At 49.1% G+C, this 24894-nt stretch overlaps 1 protein-coding gene across 1 annotated transcript in view; it reads right to left on the bottom strand.

Moving 5' to 3' along the window:
- Positions 1 to 19565, bottom strand: part of LOC142592743 (cell adhesion molecule Dscam1-like) — a 187397-nt gene extending 167832 nt beyond the window's left edge. Inside the window, exons 1-2 of the mRNA XM_075704365.1 lie at positions 19433 to 19565; positions 15246 to 15542 (exon numbers count right to left, since the gene is read on the bottom strand). Of these exons, the coding sequence (XP_075560480.1) occupies positions 15246 to 15542; positions 19433 to 19508 (373 nt within the window). The 5' untranslated portion in view covers positions 19509 to 19565. The remainder of the gene's footprint in view (positions 1 to 15245; positions 15543 to 19432) is intronic.
- Between the last annotated feature and the right edge of the window lie 5329 nt (positions 19566 to 24894).

Consider the following 24894-nt stretch of genomic DNA (forward strand, 5'->3'; position numbering starts at 1 on the left):
GCGTAATTTTTCAAAGTTAGCATGCCATTCTGTGAGTGCTGAAGCGACTTCGCACACTGTTCGCGGCCAAAAAGTAGCGCGTTACAGCAAGCAAGTGCAAGTGCGTAAGTACTTGCACTTGCTTACTGCAGGTCATGACAGCCGCCTGCGTTTTGGTGCTGTCATGGCCGTTTCGTTAACTTGGTAGGTATAAAAATTGGCATAGCAGGACAAGAGTGTATGATGAACATAAATAATTCGTCGTGATATGCGTGTCATGTAGGTCACGAAACAGCCGTGTACGTCTCGGCGCTGTCGTGGTCGTTTCGTTAACTTGGCATTAAAAATTGGCGTAGTTATAACAAGAGTGTAGAACGAACATAAATGATTGGTTATGACATGGATGTCATGATATGCGTGTCATGTAGGTCATGAAACAGCCGTGTACGTCTCGGCGCTCTCATGAAAGTGCGTTATAGTAAGCAAGTGCGTGTGTTTCATGGCAAAATTAACTTTGTGCGAAATAGTGGTAGCGTAGCCAGAATTTATTACTTGTAAGCATGACCTGCAGTAGCCGCTGTTTGGGATCGGACTGCTGGTACGATCTGTTGGGAACTCGGCGCTGACGCCCGTGGTTGTACCTGGGTCGCAAGCCCCAAGGGTAGCGTTGGCCTGGCGGCCTGGGGTACAACTGGAAGCATCCGAAGGTCCCGGCAAAGCATGAGTCGACTGGTAACAACGAAACAACTTGTTTATTTTAACATCGCAAAGAGTTGGCGGTCAGGTTTGACCGTAGTAGAGAGACGGGAGAGCACTTCACTCAACAGAAGAAATCGGAGCCCTCCTTTTGGCGTCCGGGGGCAGCTGTTTTTATACTCTCGCAGTTGAGGGCAAGAAGGAACCCCTCAAAAGACGAGCACGTGAATGTACAATGGGCTAATGGTGACGCACACTGTCGTAGCGATGCCGTAGCACCATGTCGAGCACGATCTCGTAGCACCCTGTCGTGGCGCTGCCGGTCGGACACAATGACTGTAATGAGAGGATGGTCCCTGCTTTGGCATCGCCTGTTTCGGGCACAATGACTGGAACGAGATCCCTGCTTTGGCATCGCCTGTTTCGGGCACAATGACTGGAATGAGATCCCTGCTTTGGCATCGCCTGTTTCGGGCACAATGACTGGAATGCGAGGATGATCCCTAGGCGGTCGCATCGCCGCAGTCGCGCCTGGAAACACCTGGCGATGAGTGTTGCGGCGACGACGATCGGGCCAAAATGTCTGCCGCCCCGCCGCAGTCGCGCCGGCAAAACCACGTGTCGCAGGCGAAACGCAACAGACCGCCCCGCCGGGGGAAGGAGATCCCGATGGACAGGGGACTGCATCCGCTGTCCGGAGGGATGTCGCTCGATGATGCTCATAACCGAAGTCGGGCGTCCCTCGACGTTTCTTGAGCGCAGCGCACAGAGAAGGCCTCGTTCTCTCGTTCAGGTTCGCACGGGACACTGCAAAGTGACTTCGGGAGAGTTCACATTTTTGTTCTCGTTCCCGGCAAGCGTTAGAACTACGCTGAAACTCAACCGCTCAGTCAGCAAGCACGGCACAACCCTCACTAAGCCCTGCCAGGCTCTTTCCCCTTGTTATACCACTGCCTAGTTCCTTACAGTAGTCTAGCATCACTCAGAACGCGTCCACAAATTGAAAAATTGCACTAGAAAGCATATCATCACTTTGAAACACTAAACAAAAGCAATATGTTAAAAAAAAATCCTGCCTCAGGAAGAAAAACATCAGTAACAAACAATTTTGAGGCTGATTCCTACGTTAGGGGCTTCGACTTAAGCCATCGGCGTTACCGTTGAGACTCCCCTTTTTGTAACGCACCTCAAAGGAATATTGTTGTAAAGCGAGGCTCCAGCGCAGGAGGCGGCCATTTTTGGGAGAGATGGTCTGCAGCCATTGGAGAGGGCAGTGATCCGTCTCAATGATAAACCTTGAGCCGGCTAGATAGCATGACAATTTCTGAACGGCCCACACGAGACATGCACACTCTTTCTCGGTGGCGCTATACGCCTGCTCACGACTGGTCAGCTTACGACTAGCATACAGGACGGGGTGTTCTACTTCTCCATTTTCCCGTTGGCACAGTACAACGCCCATGCCTCGCTCACTAGCATCGCACTGAACAACGAACCCTTTTGTATAGTCTGGCGATCGTAGCACAGGCTGGTTTGTTAGGGCACTCTTTAGGGCGCTAAAAGCTCTTTCCTTTGTCTCGTCCCAGACGACTGTTTGAGGCTCTGTTTTTCTTAGAGCATCCGTCAGGGGAGCCGCGATATCAGAGTACCTAGGGATGTACCTCTGATAGTAGCCGGCGACACCTAAGAACGACCGAATATCGGTCTTCGTGCGCGGTTGCGGAAAGTCTCGCACAGCGGCCACTTTTATTTCAGAGGGGCGGCGACGACCCTGACCAATCACGTGACCGAGGTAGACAACCTCGGCCTGTGCTAACTGGCACTTAGGAGCCTTGACTGTCAAGCCTGCTTCGCGCAGGCGGGTTAGCACTGCCCGCAAGTGTGTCATATGCTCAGACCAGGATGCGGAGAATATCGCTACGTCGTCTAGATACGGTAAAGCGAATTCTTGCTGTCCCCGCAACACTTTATCCATGAGACTTGAAAAACAGTATGGCGCGTTCTTCAAACCAAAACTCAACACTTTAGGACGGAATGTTCCCATTGGTGAAATGAACGCCGCATACCTACTAGCCTCTTCTGTAAGTGGAACCTGCCAATAACCCCTGACAAGATCTAGGGTGGAAATAAACTGAGCGCTACTAACTTTCTCAAGGCGCTCCTCGATGTTAGGGATCGGATAAATTTGATCCTTAGTGATGGAATTAAGCCTGCGGTAGTCGACGCAAGGACGAGGTTCCTTGCCCGGTACCTCAACTAAAATCAAAGGGGAGGTATAATCACTCTCACCTGCCTCAATAACACCGAGCTGTAGCATTTTCTTTACCTCAGCCTCCATAATATCGCTCTGGCGGGGTGACACCCGATACGCCTTGGATCGTACTGGCTCTGTGGAGGCAAGTTCTATATCATGAGTAAGTACAGAAGTCCTACCAGGCCTCTCAGAGAACAGACCTTGAAACTCTTGTAATAGCTGGTGTAGTTCGGTTTTCTGCTCGGGCGACAGCGGTGCTTTACTGATAAGGTCACTAATGACTTGACCGGTGTCTTCCCTGTTCGTCACTGAGCCTAGTCCTGGAAGCTCGACCGGAAGCTCTTCAGGAACGTTTACCATCATGCACACCACTGCTTCCCTTTGTCTATAAGGTTTGAGCAGATTACAGTGGTAAACTTGCTGTGCTTTCCGCTTTCGTGGCAGACTTACCACGTAGTTAACGTCCGACAGTTTCTGAACAATTCGTGCTGGGCCCTCCCACTGCACGTCTAGTTTGTTGTTTAGCGATGTGCGCAATATCATGACCTCATCGCCAACCTCAAAACGACGGGCCCTGGCTGTCCGATCATAATAAACCTTGGCCCTCTGCTGGGCCTTTGTCATTGCTTCACCTGACAACTCCTGTGCCCTTCTTAAGCGTTCGAGGAGCTTAAGCACGTACTCCACCACGACTGGGTCGTCGCCCCTACCTTCCCACGATTCTCGAAGCATGCGAAGCGGAGATCGAAGCGAGCGACCGTACACCAGTTCAGCTGGCGAAAACCCCGTAGCCGCATGCGGCGCGGTCCTTAAAGCAAACATCACCCCAGGCAGACACAGCTCCCAGTCAGTTCGATGTTCAAAACACAACGCTCTCAACACGCGCTTCATGACGGAGTGGAGCTTCTCAACGGAATTCGACTGTGGGTGGTACACTGAGCTGTGTAACAGCTTTACCCCACACCTTTCGAGAAAAGTTGTCGTCAAAGCGCTAGTAAACACTGTGCCCTGATCTGATTGGATTTCCGCAGGAAAACCAACTCGCGCAAATATGGACAGTAGTGCATTGACTATCTCAACTGAGCTGAGTTCTTTAAGCGGCACTGCTTCAGGGAACTTTGTCGCTGGGCAGATCACAGTCAAAATGTGTCTGTACCCCGTGGCTGTTACCGGCAGAGGTCCCACTGTATCAATAACGAGCCGTCTAAAAGGCTCCGTAATGATAGGTACCAATTTCAACGGCGCCCTTGATTTGTCCCCTGGTTTGCCCACCCGCTGACAAGTGTCACATGTCCTCACGAAATGGTCTGCGTCCCGAAAACACCCTGGCCAATAGTACTCTTGCAAGAGACGGTCCTTAGTTTTCTTAACTCCTAGGTGTCCGGACCACGAACCCCCATGCGACAAGCGCAACAGATCCTGACGATAGCATTGAGGCACGACCAGCTGATCGAACTCCACTCCTCTTCGGTCTAGATACTTCCGGTACAGGACTCCACCTCTTTCCACAAAACGCGCAGTTTTCCTGGCGATACCTTCTTTGACATTGCAGCGCACGTTTTCCAGGCTGCCATCCTTTTTTTGCTCGGCTATCAAAGCCGTCCGGCTGACTTTTAGCAACCTATCAAGTCCGTCTGACGTAGGCGCGATGAGCAAATCAGTAGATAGCTCTTCTAACTTTCCCGCGTCGGGCGTTTCCTCTCCAGTATCTGGCGCCTTCAACGCTACAGACTCAATTTTATTCAGTTCGGGCGTGCTCTGAATATCAGCTTGCTGCGCCTCTGACCCTTTTTCGTTGTTTGATAACGTCGGCCCCGCAACTACCGCCTTTGCAGCGAGCTCCCGAACCTTCGATCTGGTTAAGGCCTGTACACTAGCTTCACCAAACAAAAGCCCCTTCTCGCGCAGGAGGTGATCGGACCTGTTTGAAAATAGGTACGGGTACTGGGGTGGCAGCATAGATGACACTGCCGCCTCTGTCTCAAGCGCTCCGAAAGGTCCTTCAATAAGCACCTTTGCTACTGGCAGACACACGCTATGAGCTTCCACGGCTTGCTTGATCCACGCGCACTCGCCCGTGAACATATGGGGTTCTACGTAAGATGGGTGAACTACATCCATCGTAGCTGCGGAATCGCGAAGCACTCGGCACTCTTTCCCGTTCACGAGGAGGTCTCGCATGTAAGGCTCGAGAAGCTTCATGTTCTCGTCAGTGCTGCCTATTGAAAAAAACACAACTTTTGGTGTTGTTTCCGGACACTGCGCCGAAAAGTGACCCGGCTTCTGGCACGTATAACACAAGCGCGCTCGCCTCATCTCGAACCGCTTTCTGCGTTTGGCTGCCGCCGTCTCTTTACGTTTGGTCGGACTGCTTTCGCTCGCATCCGCACTACGCGTGTCCCCTTTTAATCTCATGGGCGTGAACTTCGGCCTCTCAAACTTCGAGCCAAATTCACCCTTTTGACCGTCCTTAGCTCCGCGAGCCCGACGCGTCACAAACTCCTCGGCTAGCTCAGCGGCTTTAGCCACCGTACAAACGTCTGGCCTATCCAAGACCCAGTATCGCACGTTCTCCGGTAACCGACTATAAAACTGTTCTAGCCCGAAACACTGCAGAACTTTATCGTGGTCACCAAACGCTTTCTCTTCTTTGAGCCACTCCTGCATGTTCGACATAAGCCTATACGCAAACTCTGTATATGACTCACTTCTGCCTTTCTCATTTTCCCGAAACTTCCGACGGAACGCCTCCGCAGACAGCCGGTACTTTTTTAGAAGACTCGATTTCACTTTGTCGAAATCCTCTGCCTCCTCTCTATCCAAGCGAGCGACTACGTCGGCCGCCTCGCCGGGTAACAAAGTGAGCAAGCGCTGTGGCCACGTTTCCCGAGAGAACCCCTGCTTCTCGCACGTTCGCTCAAAGTTAACCAGGAACAAACCAATGTCCTCTCCAAGCTTAAACGGCCGCATCAGGTCAGTCATTTTGAACAATACGCGTTCTCCTGCACCGTGTGCCTGACTTCCATTACGAGCGCGTTCCATCTCTACCTCAAGACGCTTCATTTCCAAAGCGTGTTGACGGTCACGCTCTTGTTGCTCTCGCTCTTTCTGTTCTTTACGTTCACGCTCTTCTTTTTCTTTCTGTTCTTTACGTTCACGCTCTTCTTTTTCTTTCTGTTCTTTACGTTCACGCTCTTCTTTTTCTTTTTGTTCTTTACGTTCGCGCTCCTGTCTTTTTGCAGTCTCCCTCTCTTCAATAGTCTCAAGGCATTCCGACAGCTCGTCATCCTCAGCCTCTAACTCAAGAATAGCCTTTAGCAGTTCAGGTTTTCTTAGTTTGTCTGAGACATCCAGACCCAACTCTCTTGCAAGCTCCAACAATTTCGGTTTGCGCAACGACTTCAAATCCATGGCTGCTCTGAATGCTGCTTTCTCTACTGCTTACTATTGTCTTGCCGCAAACTAACCCGGCAGCAACGACAACCACAATTACCAGCTCTGTTTCTGACACTAACAAAAAGCCTGGCAAAGCTCAGAAGAAGAAAGTCCCGCACTCACCAAACCTCGCAGGCAGGAATTCCGCGCAGTCGTTCCGCTGCAGGCAACCAGTCGTCACACAGGGCTCGTTGCACTGCTCCCGGATCGTCGTTGAGCTGCTCAGCATACAGTCAACTGCATCTCTTCGCTGCTGGCCTCCGTTGTCGCGATCTCACCGCTGGCAGACAGATGTTTGAAGTCGGAGGCGATCTCACCGCTGCCAACCAGATGTTTGGGATCGGACTGCTGGTACGATCTGTTGGGAACTCGGCGCTGACGCCCGTGGTTGTACCTGGGTCGCAAGCCCCAAGGGTAGCGTTGGCCTGGCGGCCTGGGGTACAACTGGAAGCATCCGAAGGTCCCGGCAAAGCATGAGTCGACTGGTAACAACGAAACAACTTGTTTATTTTAACATCGCAAAGAGTTGGCGGTCAGGTTTGACCGTAGTAGAGAGACGGGAGAGCACTTCACTCAACAGAAGAAATCGGAGCCCTCCTTTTGGCGTCCGGGGGCAGCTGTTTTTATACTCTCGCAGTTGAGGGCAAGAAGGAACCCCTCAAAAGACGAGCACGTGAATGTACAATGGGCTAATGGTGACGCACACTGTCGTAGCGATGCCGTAGCACCATGTCGAGCACGATCTCGTAGCACCCTGTCGTGGCGCTGCCGGTCGGACACAATGACTGTAATGAGAGGATGGTCCCTGCTTTGGCATCGCCTGTTTCGGGCACAATGACTGGAACGAGATCCCTGCTTTGGCATCGCCTGTTTCGGGCACAATGACTGGAATGAGATCCCTGCTTTGGCATCGCCTGTTTCGGGCACAATGACTGGAATGCGAGGATGATCCCTAGGCGGTCGCATCGCCGCAGTCGCGCCTGGAAACACCTGGCGATGAGTGTTGCGGCGACGACGATCGGGCCAAAATGTCTGCCGCCCCGCCGCAGTCGCGCCGGCAAAACCACGTGTCGCAGGCGAAACGCAACACCGCAGTAACACCGAAAAGTGCGTAGTCATACATTTTCTAGACCGCACTACTTGCTCAGCGTCCAAGCAATCGCCCTCGGTTGTGACAAGGAGCTACAACGCTGATCTGTCGAGCGAATCCTCAGACTCTGAGCCACCAGGCATGCTTCTAAATCTGTGTCTGGGATAGAGCATAATATTAATGCAAAATAGGAAGCAACGACATGACCAAGACCAAAATTCGCTATAACAATTCGATTCACATCGCTCACTAAGAAGCTTTAATTACAGTACGCATACTTATGTCCTACTGTTTTTCTTGGGCGAGGATACTCGTATACACAGATACATAAAAACAGTTGCTTGCACTCCAGTTTTTCTCACTGGCGACACAGCACCGCAACGAACTTCCAGTATGCTATTCAAGTGCGACTAGCACGGACGTTGTCGCTCGAACAGTGGCTGCGGTTGCCATTGCTACGCGGTGCTTTCAAACATTGCACCGAACGTTGTCAGCACGTACTCACAAGGACATAAAAGTCGCATTTCACGCACAGGACACAAGCCACGGTCACGCGGCACGAAAACACAGTCAGAAACCTGAGCCGACATCACGAGTCAACGAGCAGCTCCGAGGTACACCTAAGCCTTTTTCCGCACTTGAAAACGTTCATCTTGCAGGTATCGTTGTCAGCAAAGCGATCGCAGCTAACATACTTGAAACTGAGATACTGTGAGGTACACCTAAGCCTTTTTCCGCACTTGAAAACGTTCATGTTGCAGTTATCGTTGTCAGCAAAGCGATCGCAGCTAACATACTTGAAACTGAGAGACTGTGAGGTACACCTAAGCCTTTTTCCGCACTTGAAAACGTTCATGTTGCAGTTATCGTTGTCAGCAAAGCGATCGCAGCTAACATACTTGAAACTGAGAGACTGTGAGGTACACCTAAGCCTTTTTCCGCACTTGAAAACTTTCATGTTGCAGTTATCGTTGTCAGCAAAGCGATCGCAGCTAACATACTTGAAACTGAGAGACTGTGAGGTACACCTAAGCCTTTTTCCGCACTTGAAAACGTTCATGTTGCAGTTATCGTTGTCAGCAAAGCGATCGCAGCTAACATACTTGAAACTGAGAGACTGTGAGGTACACCTAAGCCTTTTTCCGCACTTGAAAACGTTCATGTTGCAGTTATCGTTGTCAGCAAAGCGATCGCAGCTAACATACTTGAAACAGAGACTGTGAGCTTCAGGCACGCCTATAAAACTGTCTGGAAAGAAATAGGGGAAACAAATTGACGAAACGCTGTCACGGAACGACATCTCACAGATGTAAGCAAATCGTCAGCCATGAGCACTGCCGACTCCGGCGAACGCGGCCGGTCGCTGGGGCGGCGCATTGCCTCATGGGATGACCCACGTGACCAACCTGTTTCGGCGCGGGGCGTTTTGTAAAACTCCCGGTGCGGATTTTTCCCAGGAGGACAAGATTCTTAAGCGGAGTAAAATCGCGTCATGTCGCTTTAAGGCTAAACCCCATGTGCGCGATTTTGTGCGCCGCAGCGACGAGCGACGGATCGGGCCGTCGCGTGAACAGATCGCTCGGTCTTGTCGCGCGATAGCTCGTCGGTTCTGCAAATCTGGAATTAGTCGCTCGTCGCCAGGAAGTGCTATGAGCGACTAGCCAATAGCGCGAAGCCGGAACTGGACGTACATAACTCAAGTACTTCCGATAGTCGCCCGTAACGAGCAAACGATTGAATTTTTATACGTGCAAGGATAAGAACCTACTGCAAGGCATTCAGAAATATTTTATGCTGCTTTTTACAGTAAAACACATCGACTTAAGTTAATAAGCACGTGTCACGCTAGTTTCGGCGCCTATACTGCTGCCCTCATACCGGCAACACTGGGGAGACGTCGCTCGAAGTCATCGCTCGCATGGGGTACAAAATGTAGGCGACGAGCGAAGGCGACAGCCATCTCCATCGCGTCGCTTGTCGCAGTCGCGTGCAAGATCGCTTGCATGGGGTTTATACTTTAATCCTCCCGCAGATAGCCAACGCAGTGGAACGAGGGAATGCCGCTTGTATTGCTCCCATGCATCGGTGTGAATATTCAAGGACGGGGAGGTTTTAGGGCACATCACCTGTTAAAAATTCCCAGGTATAGATTTATTTTCGTTTACAGTGGATAGTGTCACGATGGAACCTTGGTATTAGAGGGTTTTAGTTTTGCGTGATACGTTAGGCCCTTTGCACACATGCCGCTACTCCGTGTACCCGCGGTATAGGCATGTCGAGACATCCGTTTTAGCACACCGTCATTTGCATACCGCGGTGAAGCGTGGACTGAAGTGAACTGTCGTGATTATAGGGCGTTTGCTATCATCAACGCAACACGAACGCGAATTCTGTGGTACCACGTGTCAGGATGGAGATCAAAACAGCTTCGCAGCTCGGTGCCGTGTCTCTTGGCCTGTAGCAGCGCCAAACCAAACGACTAGTCTCAAAAATAACGATGAGACATCGTTAACACTTTGTCCTCAGCGCGAGATAGGACTCGCCAACTTGGGTAATTAGGTATGTGCCACAGGGAGTGTACCTCTCTGTGAAACTGAAGTGGGAGGTCTGGGCTGGTCCAGGCGCTTTCACATTACGCAATCACGGAAATCTGCGCGGTAGTCAGAGGCATAAGCCGCGCATGCGCTGTGGGCAAACGTATCACGTGTGATGCCACGCAAAGCTAAAGCTCAATTTTCTACACCACCCGTCTCTACAGCTCTAACGTTCTTCCGGCTTCTTGGCTTACCGGTGACCACGAGTGGTACGGTGACGCCTTGAGATCCTCCGGGGCTCCGAACTGTGCACGTGTAATTGCCGACGTCGTCTGGCTGCAAGTTCCGGATGCTCAACACGATGGCTCCGCTCGCCGAAGTTGTGTGCACTTCAATGCGGTTGGTCGGGGACGATTACGCGGCCGTCCTTGTCCCACCAGAGTGCCAGCGTCTGCCCCGGAGACGTGCCTCCCTTGACGAAACAGCTCACAATGGCAAGATCGCCTAGCCCAAGGCTGGGCGGGAAGCCGAGACTTTGCGGTTTTGGAACTGAGGTCGTCTCTGAGGGCAGGGCAGCAAATGAGCGCACTGGTTTGTTAGAAAGGCTTCCTTAAAATTCTTTGATAACCCACTCTGTCTGATTGGTCATAAATTGGGTGGTAGAAGGATTCAGGGAAAAAAAGAAATTAAACAAAAATTGATTACTGAGAATTGTGAACTTTAAAGTTAGCTGCTACCGATATGAAGCCTATAGTAACTCAATACTGCCGTAAATGAATATGTGAACATGATACAAAAAGAGGAAACTTTAGTATGCTGTCATTTTTTGTCTTACATATAAAATTGCAGAGGGCGTCGCAACAAACAGTCATGCGACTCAAACCCAGTTCGGCAGCACCAAGGGTGGTATCCCCCCGGGAGAGTCGCATACCGAAAGGGTTTTTCCGAAAAGCTTTTGCTTTGAATAATCGTTTCTTGGCTTTGTCCGTTCCGAAAGCAGGGCAGCTAATTTCTAAATGGTGCCGCTGCATCGCTACGACAGTGTTGCTGAGATATCAATGGAGTTGTCTCTGCCTTGTATACTGTTGAGAACAAAAAAACAACAGAAAAAGGAATGAAAGAAAGGGATTAAACAAAGAAAAACACACAGCGCCATGTTTTTTTTCTTTCTCGTCCCGTTTTATCGCATTGTCTTTCTTCTAAATATCATGTACGAACTGGGTGTTTCAGCAAACACTTTCACATTTTTTAAAAGGTTTTTATACTTCATGAGCTGGTCTACTCGAAGAGGCGGACATTACTTGCACAAAAAACTGAAATGTAGAATTGGCGAACAAAAATTTACTAATTAAGTTTTTAACTAATTATCTTATGGCTCTCATTGAAATTTGCAAATTCTAGCCGTGGTGTTCGCCGGGCATTTCCACTCGGTACGAATTCCGAAGCTGACACCAGTTTCGAGATATTAATTCCCGAACTTTGCGGAGAAATGCATTGGCGTTCCAGTTACTTTGGTGCTTCAGTGCATAAGACGACGTTTTGTTAAAAAAGAAAGCAATGGTGAAAAAAAGGAACGCCAATGCAATTCTCCGCAAAGTTGGGGAATCGGCATCTCGAAACTGTTGGCATCCTCAGGATTCGTTCCATGTGGATCCGATCGCCTGGCGAACTCCACGGCTAGAATTTATAAATTGCAATATGGGGCCATAAGATAATCAGTCAAAAACTTCATTAGTGAATTTTTGTTAATTAGTCGATTATAGATTTCAGATTTTTGAGCAATGTCCGCCTCTTCGAGTAGGCCAGCTCATGAACCAGCATTGTGCTATTGGCCACAGGCAACCTTTAAAAATAATTAGGAAGTGTTCGCTGAAACACCCGGTACAGCCTAACAGAAAACTCTTTTTGTATACTCTGCAGTAATAGTTATTACTTTCCTTTTCACTCTGTTGTATTTTTGCTTGCGCTTGCGCAACGCGCACATCACTCTGTGTGTGGCAATATTTTCGTTTTCACCTGGGCGGGCGGGATGTTTTATTTTTTTATGTACTAGCATTCTGCCAACCCGGAAAGCTTACTTTGCCACAGAAAGAGAGCTAGAGAGAACCAAGATTGGAAACATCGACTAATGCTTACCTTCAGCAACGGACGGCGTTGGGACCGAAGTGAGCAGCATCAGCAGCAGCAGTGGCAACGGCGAAATGACCGGCATGACCGGTTGGTTCATCGAGGCCAAGAGCGAAGACAAACCAGCAAATTGAAGGGAGGTCGCGAGACCAAAAGTGGGGTTGCGCGATGGCGATGTCTTCCAGCAAGCGACGACTGAGCTGCTGACAGCACCGACCGCTCTGTCACCGAGCAAAGCAGCGCGGTGAAGCGGACATGCGCGGACACGTTGCCGCTGCTCGTTTTTCGTTTCTCGCGCGTCTTCATAAAGCCCCTCAATCTCCCAAAGTAGCGCCATTCGCTTCCCTCCTCCTCCGCTCGGCGCGGCCTCGACGGTGGCGCCACCGGTGGTGGGCCTGCCGTAGCAGACGACGGCTAACACTCTACGGGAGGAAATCCGCAGAAAAGTGCGTTCGAGCCCTGCGGAGCAGTTTTTTCAATCGAGATCTTTCTTCGTCAGTCGGTAACTGGCCTTTAGAATATCGTGTTGGAATTGCGGAAGAATTAGGGAAAATGACCATTATTCAAGGCGTATTTAAGGCGTAAAGCGCGCGACATTGAGAGTTCGTGTTGCTGAAACACGACGCAAGCACGCGGTGTACTCAAACACGCGCGTAATTACCTAAGTTTCAGGTGTTGACAGCGTCAAAGTATGTGTACGTGGTTTCGTAGGTTCATTCACGTACCTGCAGGACACTTTTGTTCAGTAGGCGCGTGAGAGATTCCGGCTGTGTGCGGTCAGCAACTCCTGGCAACAGGGCCGTTTTTTTCATTGCGGGGTGCTTTGGTAATCGTGACGATATATTGTTTTTTTTTACAAGTACTGCTCCAGGAGGGCACATGTAATGGCTAACGGAGGCCTCTGAATAGCACGTAACATTACACTAATGCAGGCGTCGCATGGAGTGCTCGCATACAAAATTGGCTGTCCGCGATCTTATACCCCCTTGGCACGCACAGGCTTCGGCGAGCCCCATCCAGCCCTGGTTCTAGCTTTGGTGTTCCCGTGGCCGCTTTGGTGACCTGGAGGCGCCGTCAATAATACGAAATAGTGACAAGTTGTTACAACTAGTAAATAAAATTTATTGAAGAAATACAATCGCGCCGAGGCGCCAACTTCTAAAAAGCAGCGCTAGCACGCGAGTATTATGAAACGCCAACGAGGAATTTACCGGCCCACGTACGACTCTACGATCAAAGTGCACGTTAAACATCCCCAGGCGAGCTAGATAAAGTTATCCGGAGCCATCCACTACGACCTCCATCCTAGCTTTAGTCGCTTCGGAACGTTAAAAACGTTAATCACCACAAACCAAATCAATACATGCGAGCTAAAAGACTGCATCGTAAGTCATAGTGAGCCTTGCAAAAGCGTCGAGAATGTGCTAACTTCTGGTGGAGCTCAAAACACACCCTGAATAAAGTCGCTTTTATGTCACAGGCCAGCTGCAGATGCGTGCATTTCACCGCAAGACGAAACTACATGAAACAAAGAGAACACATTCGAAAAAAGAAGTAAAACAACGCGCAATAAACCACGCAGAGCATGAACACACACTTTTTGGAAGCGGAAGGCGTGAACTAGGCTCAAAATAAGAGGTTGTGAGTAGCCGTGACCCTTACTTCACTGAGCCGTGCGTTTTTTGCCACTTCCTCGAAGTCAGCCCGCCCGATCCTGCGAATCCACACTTCTTTTTGCGTTGCGCCCGCCGGACGGCAAAGCAAAAAGCTTTTTGCCCTCGCTGTGTCTGTTGCGGCAACTGAAGGCGCAGCAGCATGGCATTGCAATTAAGTTCTCGGCCCTGCACATTCTATTACGCTAACGCACTCTGTCAGTCCGCCAGCCGTACTTTCGTCGTGCAGGCCCAACAATGGAGGTCGGCGCGCGCTGGAAAGAAAAAACATACAAAAGCGCGGCGCCTGCTCCGCGCTGGAAAGAAAAAAATATACAAAAGCGCGGCGCCTGCTTCCACGTGACACACATTGGCCAATGGGGGAGCGGAGGAGGCTGGGGCGACAGGAGGTGTGGAGGAGGACGCGCCAGGGTGAGCGGGGTGGCGGAAAGATCTAAGAATGGCGCTACTTTTGAAAAATTGAGGGGCTTTACGTCTTCAAGGGCACTCGCGACACCTGGTGCGAAGAAACGGCGGCTTTGCTGGCGGTCTTTTTAAAACTCCTTGACGGCGTCGGAATGCATGTCGTGCTATTTCCGTGTAGTTGGTCAACCCAACCGTATAGACGGCGGGAGGCACGTCAAGAATCCAGAATGCTTTTATTCATCTTACCAAGAAAAAAAAAAAAAGAAAAGAAACGCGTGGACCCGATATAGTAGAAACGAGCGCACGCAGCTCGTCGCACTTCAGTGCGGAAGCGCTGGCAAGATACATCAACGCTCATGTGTCACCCTTTTATCTCGCGAGGCAACGCAAGGAAATACACCGAACGCGGAACAAATCAATGCAGTATGGGTTCCTATATATACGGTACACAGTATGTGCTCGAGCCTGATGTTGATTCCTTTCTGCTGCGTAGACTAGCACGCCAGAGACAAAGCTTCTCCGGCCGATCTCTCTGATTTTCTCACAGTAAAATGTCCTCTCTCTCTCTCTCCTGATGGTGAGACGCAGTGAAGACAGATCGAGTTGCGTGCATAAAATTGACAGCGCTTTTCACGTGGCGTTCCTGGTTCGAAAACGACGATTATATATTTCGCAGTTAGCGAGAGAGATGAATATTTCTAGAAACTTCTCACAGCGAAATGTTTCTTCCGCAGAGCCGGGCGCTCGCTAATTGTGCCATTATAATTGACAGTCACTTGGCCTTTTAAATTTAGCCATGTCAGTTTCAGATACGTCATACTTTATTTCCGGCGCTACTTCTTCGTGCCATTGCTATCTATACCGACTAGAGCGGCAGATAGGACTGTAGTTTTGTCATCGTAAGTAACGCCACACGCATGTTTAGCACGACTTTCGGTGACTGCTTAAAAGAGGCTGGAAGTAAAACGGCCGACGGTATGCCCCGACTTCCGTAGACAGACTCGTTGCCGGGCAGCGTGTCGAGGTTGCAAGCTATAGCATTCAGCGCTCACCGTGGAGGACGAGAGATGCGGTGGTGTCGAAGCGGCCGGCCTCGCTGTCGGCGACGCAGCTGTAGTTGCCGACGTCTCCGACCAGGACGTTCCTGATGGCCAGGGTGAGGCTGTTCTGCGAGGCCTTCACGATGACGACTCGCCGATCGGCGGACGTTCTCACCGGGCGGCCTTCCCGGAGCCAGGTCAGCTCCGCCGTCTGCTCGGGCGACATCTTTCTCAGTAGGCAGGTCGCAACGGCTTCGTCGCCCGGTCGCAGGTGGGTAGAAAAACCGAAACTCTCCGGTTTTGGCGCACCTGTGCAAGCGCGTTGCGCCGCATTAAACCTTTCGGACGCCGAGTAATTGTGCCCGTTTAACATTTACTTTTACTGTCCTCCATCTTCGGAATCATGAAAATCGTGCAAATGCAGGACGGATTAAGAGTTATTTATATATTGCAGTGTGTCTTTTTTGTGATTAGAAAACTCTTTACTCAAATATTACTGCCCAACAGAAAAGACACAGATGTAAGAGAAGAGGAGCACACACCAAGCGCGAACTTTAGACTAAACTTATATAAACACCGATTCAGTGGAACAATAAATTTAGTTGAAAGTTTGCGCTTGGTGGGTGTTCTTCTTCTCTTACGTCCGTGTCTTTTTTGTTGGACAGTAATACTTGAGTAATGGATTACCAACTTGCCCGGAATGCTGCTCTCATTAGAAAACTTATCCGCGCACACGTATGCATTCTCACGCGCACTAAAAAGAAAATATAAATGCCACCCCCACCCCCCCATTCGCCCGCCCTACTCTCCACACAAGCGCTCGTGTGAAACTAGGCCCATCTACAAATGCTTTCAGAGAGTTCCCTCAATTTACAGACTGGGGACACCGTGCGATAATTTCTGGTGTAGGGACAACAGATATGAGACCATCAACTATTTTATGAGCGAGCTTAGTTGGAAAGCACTCATACGGTCACTTGAGTAATATGTCTGATTATTTAGTAAGCGTTGTGCATGCTTGTCTTCTTCAAAATATGGTGCGATTTGCAGTTTTCGTATTCCATTTCCTGCTGTTTTCTTTTGTGTCTAATACAATGCATGCGAGTTTTCGCGTCTGTGCACTTCTGTTGAGGATGAAGGGTGCGCGCGTTGTGTGACGTGTTTCTGTTTTCGTATTTCTTGGTATCTTAACCCTTTATGAACGAGTGTTGCTTACAGGCAACACACACACACACACACACACACACACACACACACGCACACACACGCACACGCACGCACGCGCACACGCGCACACACACACACATACAAACAAACACACACACACACACACACACACGCACGCACGCACGCGCACACACACACACACACACACACACACACACACACACACGCACGCACGCACGCACACACGCACGCGCACACGCACGCGCGCGCGCACACACACACACACACACACACACACACACACACACACACACACACACACACACACACACACACACACACACATATTGTTTTGCCGAATTTCAGTATTGAGTATGAAATTTCCGGCTAAATGTCTTCGGCCAACACTGAACGACAGGCAGAAAGCGTCATTTGTTCGTTTGGAGCAGAATCACGTGATGAAGAAGAAGTTTGGCGTGCGACTCGCTTTCTTTTGAAAGCACTGTCAGAGGAGACAGAGCAATGTCAGATCTCCGACTGGCAGTGCACGGTGTTACACACACGATATAAAGCACATGGAATGCACACATGTGGTTCCCGTGTGAGGAGAACTGCCTGTACAAATTCCGAATGAAGCCTTAGGTGGCTTTAGGTGGAGCCCACCTCATTTTTATTTATTTATTTATTTATTTATTTTATTTACAGATACTGCAGGCCAATTCTCAGCGTTATTGGTGAGCTTTCACTTCGTGCAACAAATTGTAAAAAAAATTAGTGACAATTTGATTTCACTCTAGAGACAATAATTGTGCCTTTTATCTCATTTGCAGTTTAGATGTCGCATTGAGGTCATTATTTGTGACACATACTTCGCTGTTTCTTTTCTTGCCATGCATAGGGGTTCAGTATAGTCCAGAACTATTTTGTTGTCTCTTCTCTCAGTAATGAGCGTCACCTCTCTGATTTTATTAACTCAGGCCTGCGCGAACGCACCTTGAGTGTTTCCGTATAAGTGTTATCGCAATAAATATTTCGCAGTTTCGCCGGTTTCGCCAAATGTAGGAAGTATTGAAAACGATGACACGTACGGTTTACGGATGCGCTGAAGCGCAGCAGACGAGTGTTCGACAAAAGACCAGATCACACAGCCAACGCGACCTCGATTCTGGCCTTCCGACTTCCCTCGGCCGTTAGGGTTTGTAATTTCGGCCACCCTGTGACACTACTCCAACGCCGACATGTTTAAAACGGTCCGCCGACGGTCGCGTCGGCAAGGGAGAGTCGTCGGTACGCAGTCAAACGATTGCCTCGTGACAGTGCAACGATCAACCGGTCCTGTCTCCACGCCGCGTGATTTCTACACATATACATACGACACAGGTTGCTCGCTTTTACAGCACCAATGCTCAAGCAGGATTTACGCGACGGCTGCGATCGCTGAGAAATAAGTCACGTGGGATATGACGTACATCGGATCCCTTCGCAGGCAACATTCGCACGACAGGGGAACACAACTACAACAGGTACGACTTAAGCCTGCTCCTGCACTTAAATGCTTGGGCGACCGTGCAGACGTGTTCAACGTTCTTGGCGCTTGTTCCGGCTCCTTCGGTCGCCTAATACCCTGCTACAAATCTTTAGACCGATGTATATATGGCTGCGCTAGCGCAAGCGAGAGCTAAAACTTCGTGATTTTCTGATGTCACGTCATCACTTTCTGCGTCACGACGTCACCACCACAGTCCCCGCCCGCGAAACGAAGCCGGAATTGACCGTAAAAAACCTATTATTATAATAAATTATTTAGGGCTCTCTGAGGCTTCTCAGTATTTTTCTATGGTTTAAAGGCCTAGGACAACCATTATTCTTTCGAGGGTGTTGAGGACGAGGTATACGAAAGCCGAAGATTATGAAGGTTGCATTTCTTTTTCTTTCGAGCTAAGCAGCCATGTTGCCTCATAATTATTGGCACTGTGTGTAAAAGTTGCAGTGTGACCCTTGCTAATGTTTTGTTATTCTCAGTTGTGTCGCATTATTTTATTTGCTGGTGCAGTTGGATACCTGTTGCAAACTTGGGCAAATTAAGTACAAGGTTCACGTTATCCTTCCTGAAAAAGCATTGTTCCTAGTAATTCGATATGTCACGGGTGAACAGAAATGTTACTATTTACTAATATTACTTACATACTTATTCCAGACATCTTGTACTGACGTATCAAAATACACTACCACATTTATTGTGCAACTGTGCTCGATTTTGCACACTCATTTGCGCAGCATAGATGCAGATCGTTATGTTAGTTGTAATGGCTCAGACGCACTCTTCGGTGTCGGCTAAGAATACATTATCCCAAAATAATAAATTATAATATATAATACGTAAGGAATTAACCAATAGTTTGTAATAAATGTGGGTTAGAAATAAATGAAACACAAGTTGGAGAGTATATATTAATATAAAATATAGTATTATTCCCAGCATTAAAATAATGCAATTACATATGGCAAAAAAATATTAAGATCCAAATTTAGCGAATAAATTTCATTAAAACTAAAGGAAAATCCCGCATGCCAGAAAAAAAACCTTCTCACCAATGTATAGAATATCTGTAACAGCAGACCTAATTCGAGTGTGCCGAACGGTTTTTCTAAGGTTCGTTCTCGTAGCATGTGTTCCCAAAGCAAACAGCTTCTTTATATTTTGTTTTCGTCTTCAAAGGTCATAGCATAGACCCTGGAAGTAGTTACGAAATTACGAATCAGTTTTACGACTTCGTTTTCAAGCTACTCTAACCTAAAAACAATAAAGGAGTTTGGTCAGAGTTCCAAAGGACTGCGCTAATACCTTTTCGCTATTCGAAATTTAGTACACCACCAAACAACTTTTTTTGGGAGGGCGGGGGCGTGGTACTTTGGTACTTGAATACATTTCTTGCAGTACTTTGTACAAGCCTGTTTGTCCCCCACTGACTAGGAATGCAAAAAAAGATAATGAGAATATTATTAAAGAGTGAAACGCGAGCGCAACTTACCACTAAATGGCTGCGTCACTGTCTTCGTCACGAAGGCCAGACGGATGACCCACACAAGCGCCGCTGAAGGCTTCATTGCGCACTGCTCTGCATGGGACAGACACAGCGTCTGACTTTTTGCCACGGAATCGGACTGCGACCGCGTTTGCTCAGAATGCCGGGGTTTTTTCGACACTGATGCCTGCCGAGCTGGCTGCTGCCGAGCCAACTTCCGCAGCAAAGCGGCGAAAGTCAGTCGGCTGTAGTTCCGCTGTTTGCAAGCGGAGAGCGAAGAGGTATATGGCACTGGGGATAGATAGACAGCTAGGACCATCTGGCGGATAGCATACGAACCGTATAATAGCTCTTAGGACAGAAGAATTGTGGTGCTTCAGTGGGCTACCGCCGCACACGGCAGTTTTGAGGCCCCACTGCGCAATTAAAAGAGAAGAGGAAGCAATAATGACTTGGACGAAAGGTGGTCAGGTTCACCTTGCCATGCGCTTTTAACGCTGCGTGCGCACGCACGCACGCACACACACACACACACACACACACACACACACACACACACACACACACACACACACACACACACACACACACACACACACACACACACACACACGCACACGCACACACACAAAGGAAAAGTGATCTTTCAGAAGAGTTATATGGGGATATTGATCGAGCTTCACAAGTTCCAGTTCATGTCTGTCTTGCAGCGAAAGTCAATAGAGCCTTCGCTAGCACGCGCGGCACAGAGCTAGCTCTCCCGGTTGGTTGTTTGGTTGGTTGAAAAACTCTATTGAGGTCCTGCAAGGCCCCCGTAAGCGCGCAGCGCGCGACTCCCACATCGGGACTGTCAGTCTAAGCCTGTCGGTCGCTCCGCGGGCCTCCCGGAAGGCCCAGAATTGGTCGGCCAGGAGCGGGCTGCGGAGTGGCGCGCCTCCCATATGGGGCTACTGTACGTTGCCTTGCACTCGCAGAGCATGCGCGCTAGCATGGCTACGTCCCCGCATGCGTGACAAGCGTCGTTAGGAAATACCTCGGGATAACATGCGTGCAGGCTGCTGAGATTAGGCCACGTCTCCTGTTGCAGTAGTCTGAGCGTAAGAGCCTGCGGCATATTTGTGGTGAAGGAGTTGGTACATGCGCTCTTCGCGCGAGGTAGAAATGCTGGGTAATTTCGTTTTACGTGGTGGGCTCGTCCCTGTTCTCCGCAACCTCATTGTCGCCGAGCCGTTGCCCTGAACCGGCGCGGTCGGTTAGCGCGTGCGCGCCCTTGTAGCTCTGCCCGGAGCATGTCAGCGATGTACCATTGTTCCATGGGAGCACAACCGGATGTTCAAAACACTCACGGCATACAGTGCATGCATTAGCGCGATAGCATTAAGGAGCCCGTGTCGCAGAAAATCCGGCGTTGGCTTTCAGCCCTAGAATAAAGAACCAACTTTAGAGAAGGGAAACTGTACCTTCCGCAGTGGTACTAAAATAAGCGGCGGCAGCGCATGGAGCTTACTTAGGTGGACGCCAGATAGCGCTGCTCAACTAGGAAGCGTAAGTGCGCTTTTTTTTCTTTAGCGCAAAATCCAATATGGCTGCGCTTCCCTTACGAAAATCATTGCAGACAATTGCTGCAGAAATTCTGCATACCCTGAGTCACCCGGGATGCAGAATATCTGAAGACAGGTGACAGACTTTCTGTCACCCCCTGTCACCTCCCAGCGCCCAATTGGTACACCCTTTCTGCAGAAAGTCTGCTCAATCTGTGTAGCTGCAGGATACAGCATTTCTGCAGAAAGTCTGTCGAGATTGTGGTCACAGGATGCAGCATTTAGGCAGACATTAGAGAGAATTTCTGTAGCCCCACTATGGGGTACTGGCATGCATGCATGCAATAAAATAACAGACGTAATAGTATTCATTGCACTTTTTATTTGTCTCCGATTTCTTCCGGGCTGCTTGGTTGGGACCAAAAATATCTCTTCCAAGGAACGAAGTAGTGAGTACCGACATCTCATGTGAGTGGCAGTGACCGTCTTGCACACACCTTGTCGCAGCATGCAAATCAGATGCTTTGACGCGCTGTTCAGCCTGCAGAAGTGCCGCAGGCTCCCAAGTGGTGTAGATTCCTCTGGCTCACAAAATCGTGACATCCCTAAACAAGAAGAAATGTTCAGTTTACTGTAAACCCTGCTGAAACTGTAAACTTGTGACATTGTGAAAAGTCTCGTACTAACAGCTACATGAAGCTGCATGGTTGCACAAATACACGATTATTACATCACAGGCGGCTAACATGTAAATGGAACTGGAGCATACATGAATCTACTATAAAAAAAATTCACACAAACGCATGTCTGTACTAAGTCAAATGCGAATTGCACAAGCAGAAAACTCCTTAACACATGATAAGCGTTCAAAAACCTAATTTATTTATGCGGTGCAACAAAGCCCTGCCCCAAAGGACGATGCATTGAAAAAGAACAGGCTCCCTCTTTTTCAGGTGAGAAAACAATTTTTTCTATTAAAAAGAAATGCTGTTGTTGAAATCTCGGAACCCTTTAGAAATATACGAAAACACATGACACCCAACGCAAGAAATACAGGCTGTCTGAAGACACTATATAAATAAAAGAACTTGCATACAAGCTAAAATCTGGCCATGCGTCAGACACAGCAATCGGGTGCCATCTCGCGCAGCCGTTAGCTGTGAAGACGACATATCGACGTACCTCTAGAAATGGCTATACGATTTCTCGCTGAAAAATTACGTACAGAAATAGTAACTTTCCCTGCTTGAATTTTCGCGCCTATTCAAATCATACAGTCCCCGGCGCAAGGAAACTTCACAGCAGAAAGCAAATAATCGATAGGTTTTGGCAACATCACGTTTTAGGGCAATTTTTATCAAACTGTTCGCCAAATGTGCCCTGCGACAAGAACGAAGATTCGAAAAGCGCGATCATTTTTGTCACGTTACTAATCATCTTGTTATCCGTACAGAAATGCACACTTCACGGACTACAAGAATGCGCGCACACGCCGGACTTACCTTTCTAGGCGTGCTCGGTAAACGCGTCTCCGTGACAGCTGCGGCCGCATCGCGCAGGTACCGCAGGAAGGACAGTCGGTGTACGGTGCCTCCGGCGTCAACAGTGTAGAATTGACGATGAATTACAGCACGTGATAGCACAACTTTCAAAAAATTCTTCCGCGCACTGTGATGGAATGCGAGCGCAGCGAGAGTACGTACCATCGGCTTTTCATAAGCCGGGGACAAAGAAAGCGCGAACGGGCCATAACTACGATAATTGGCATCGGCACGCCACACGAAAAACACTGAGAGCTACGTTATGCAGTCACAGGGGTTTTGGATCATTAATACACACAAAAATCGCCACAATTCCTCTCGGCACGGCATGTACTATCGGCCAAAAAAGTAAACGGACCACGGCACCGCTGGCCGGAGCGGCTGCGGGGCCGCACCGGGGCGCTGCTATCTCGCTCCGCGCGCTGACGGCGAGAGTGCCCCGAGTGACGCCAGACCACAGAACACCTATGGGGAACCAGCGCTGGATAGGCGGCGCGTCGAAAAGAGTGCGTTGCACGCCGCCCTGGCGACGAAGCGCGGCATATTCCAGCCACACAACCAGACGACACACGCATACGCAGCCGTATTATAGTTCGTATCTTTCCGTTTTCGCGCCGCTTCAAGTGGAGTTTTTGTAAAGAAGCTAGCGCCATCAAGTGAAGAAATGACGAAAGAAGCTTTTTAAGCTTTATACATTTTTCACAGTGCGTCGCGGCGAGCACGTGTGTTTCTTTAACGGTTGCGTCGTGTATCGATGCCATGCTTGCGTGGCTGCCTGCCTCGCAAATCTAGCAGTTATGGCTCCGGTCGTGCTGCGCTATGGTTTCGGAAGTATTAGTTGGCCTGAAGATATTCCATATTTCTCTGGCTAGACATAAAAAATTCTGATGTTACTTCGCCACAGCAGTCAATGGAGAAGAAAGCTCTATCGCATCAGCTGACTCGCGCAAGCAAAGGTTTGAGTGCTCGGCTGCTTGATCCGTAACAATTCTGGCTACATTTAGCACTAATTACATTAATTTGCCGGATGCATCTCAGCGCCGAGTCCTCATCCGCATGCGCATATTTATGAACACATAGGTGGCTTAGTCGCGCGTGCGCCGGCACTATGCGCATACAACTCGTATTACAAGGCAGCTTCCCTCCTACATAATTCTTGGCAATGAATGGATAATTTTTACCTTTCGTATCGTTCACTTGGTGCGGTGGCGTTGGAAGGGGCTTGGCGGTGGCATTGCGAAGGAAAAATGGTACATATGCCGGATGGTGCATGCTATTGCTCATTTTGTTTCCGACGAAATACCGATAGCAGATTCTGCTGTTTGGTACTGTCTGCCATGGCTGACCGTCTTCACTATCGAATAAACCAAGGATACACGCAAAATTTGATTTAGAAACCAGCCCGACACCGCTTGACAGGGCGACAAGACGGGAGCTTACTCCGCTCGCCTGACTGCTTGGATCCAACGCCGCCTCCGTTCTTGTTCGTAGGGTTTAGATGGAAAGACGCAGAAGGATACATCCTCCCTCATCCCGACTTAGTTGTGGCACTTGTATGCGCAACAGTATCGTCGGCGCCCTTTTGTTTTCCTTCGACTTTAAGGGCACGCAACGCAATTTTCGTCCGCGGGGGAGGCTGCATTGTGCACGTTCTGACCGCCAGGGCGGCGCTGCAGGCGCCGTGAAAACTCCAGCGCTGGTTCCCCATACAAATTTAGAGAAGGGAAACTGTACCTTCCACAGTGCTACGGAAATAAGCGTAGCGGTGGCGTCGTGAACTAAAGTATGTGACCACGGGTGGCGCTGTACAACAGGAAACGGCTATGGTTCAAATACTGGTGCAAGCAAAATTAAAAGGTGAAAGTGAACGTTGGTTGTCAGAAATACGTGAGAAAAAGAAGGCCGCACCTAGAATATTTTGGAATCACATAAAATTATTAGGCAGGAAGGCAACAACAATACAACAACATATCCTAGACGAAGATGAAAACAGACTGGAAGGAGAAGCAGCAATAAATTACATCCAAAAAGTAACAGCCGAATCTTTCCAAGGCAAGGACAAGGTTGTATTTGAAGAAAAAAAGAGCATGAAAGAGACCCAAGGGGGAAAGGAGCTAGTGCTTACAAATTTAAACTGGAAGAAAGCGGAAGAGAAAATTCCTAAGCGCACAGCCACAGGGCTAGACGAGGTTCCCGTTAGGCTGATAAATGAACTGGGACCAAAAAGTAAGGAAGCTCTCGTGAAAGCAGTTGAAAAAACTTTAAAAGATAGACGAATACCAGACAGTTGGCGACAAAGTAGAATGAATTTAATTTATAAAGGTAAGGGGGAGAAAGACAGAATTCACTCGTATAGACCGTTGACCATTACATCGGTAATATACAG

Source organism: Dermacentor variabilis, chromosome 9 (genome assembly GCF_050947875.1).
Source record: "Dermacentor variabilis isolate Ectoservices chromosome 9, ASM5094787v1, whole genome shotgun sequence".
In the NCBI taxonomy this organism is placed as follows: domain Eukaryota; kingdom Metazoa; phylum Arthropoda; class Arachnida; order Ixodida; family Ixodidae; genus Dermacentor; species Dermacentor variabilis.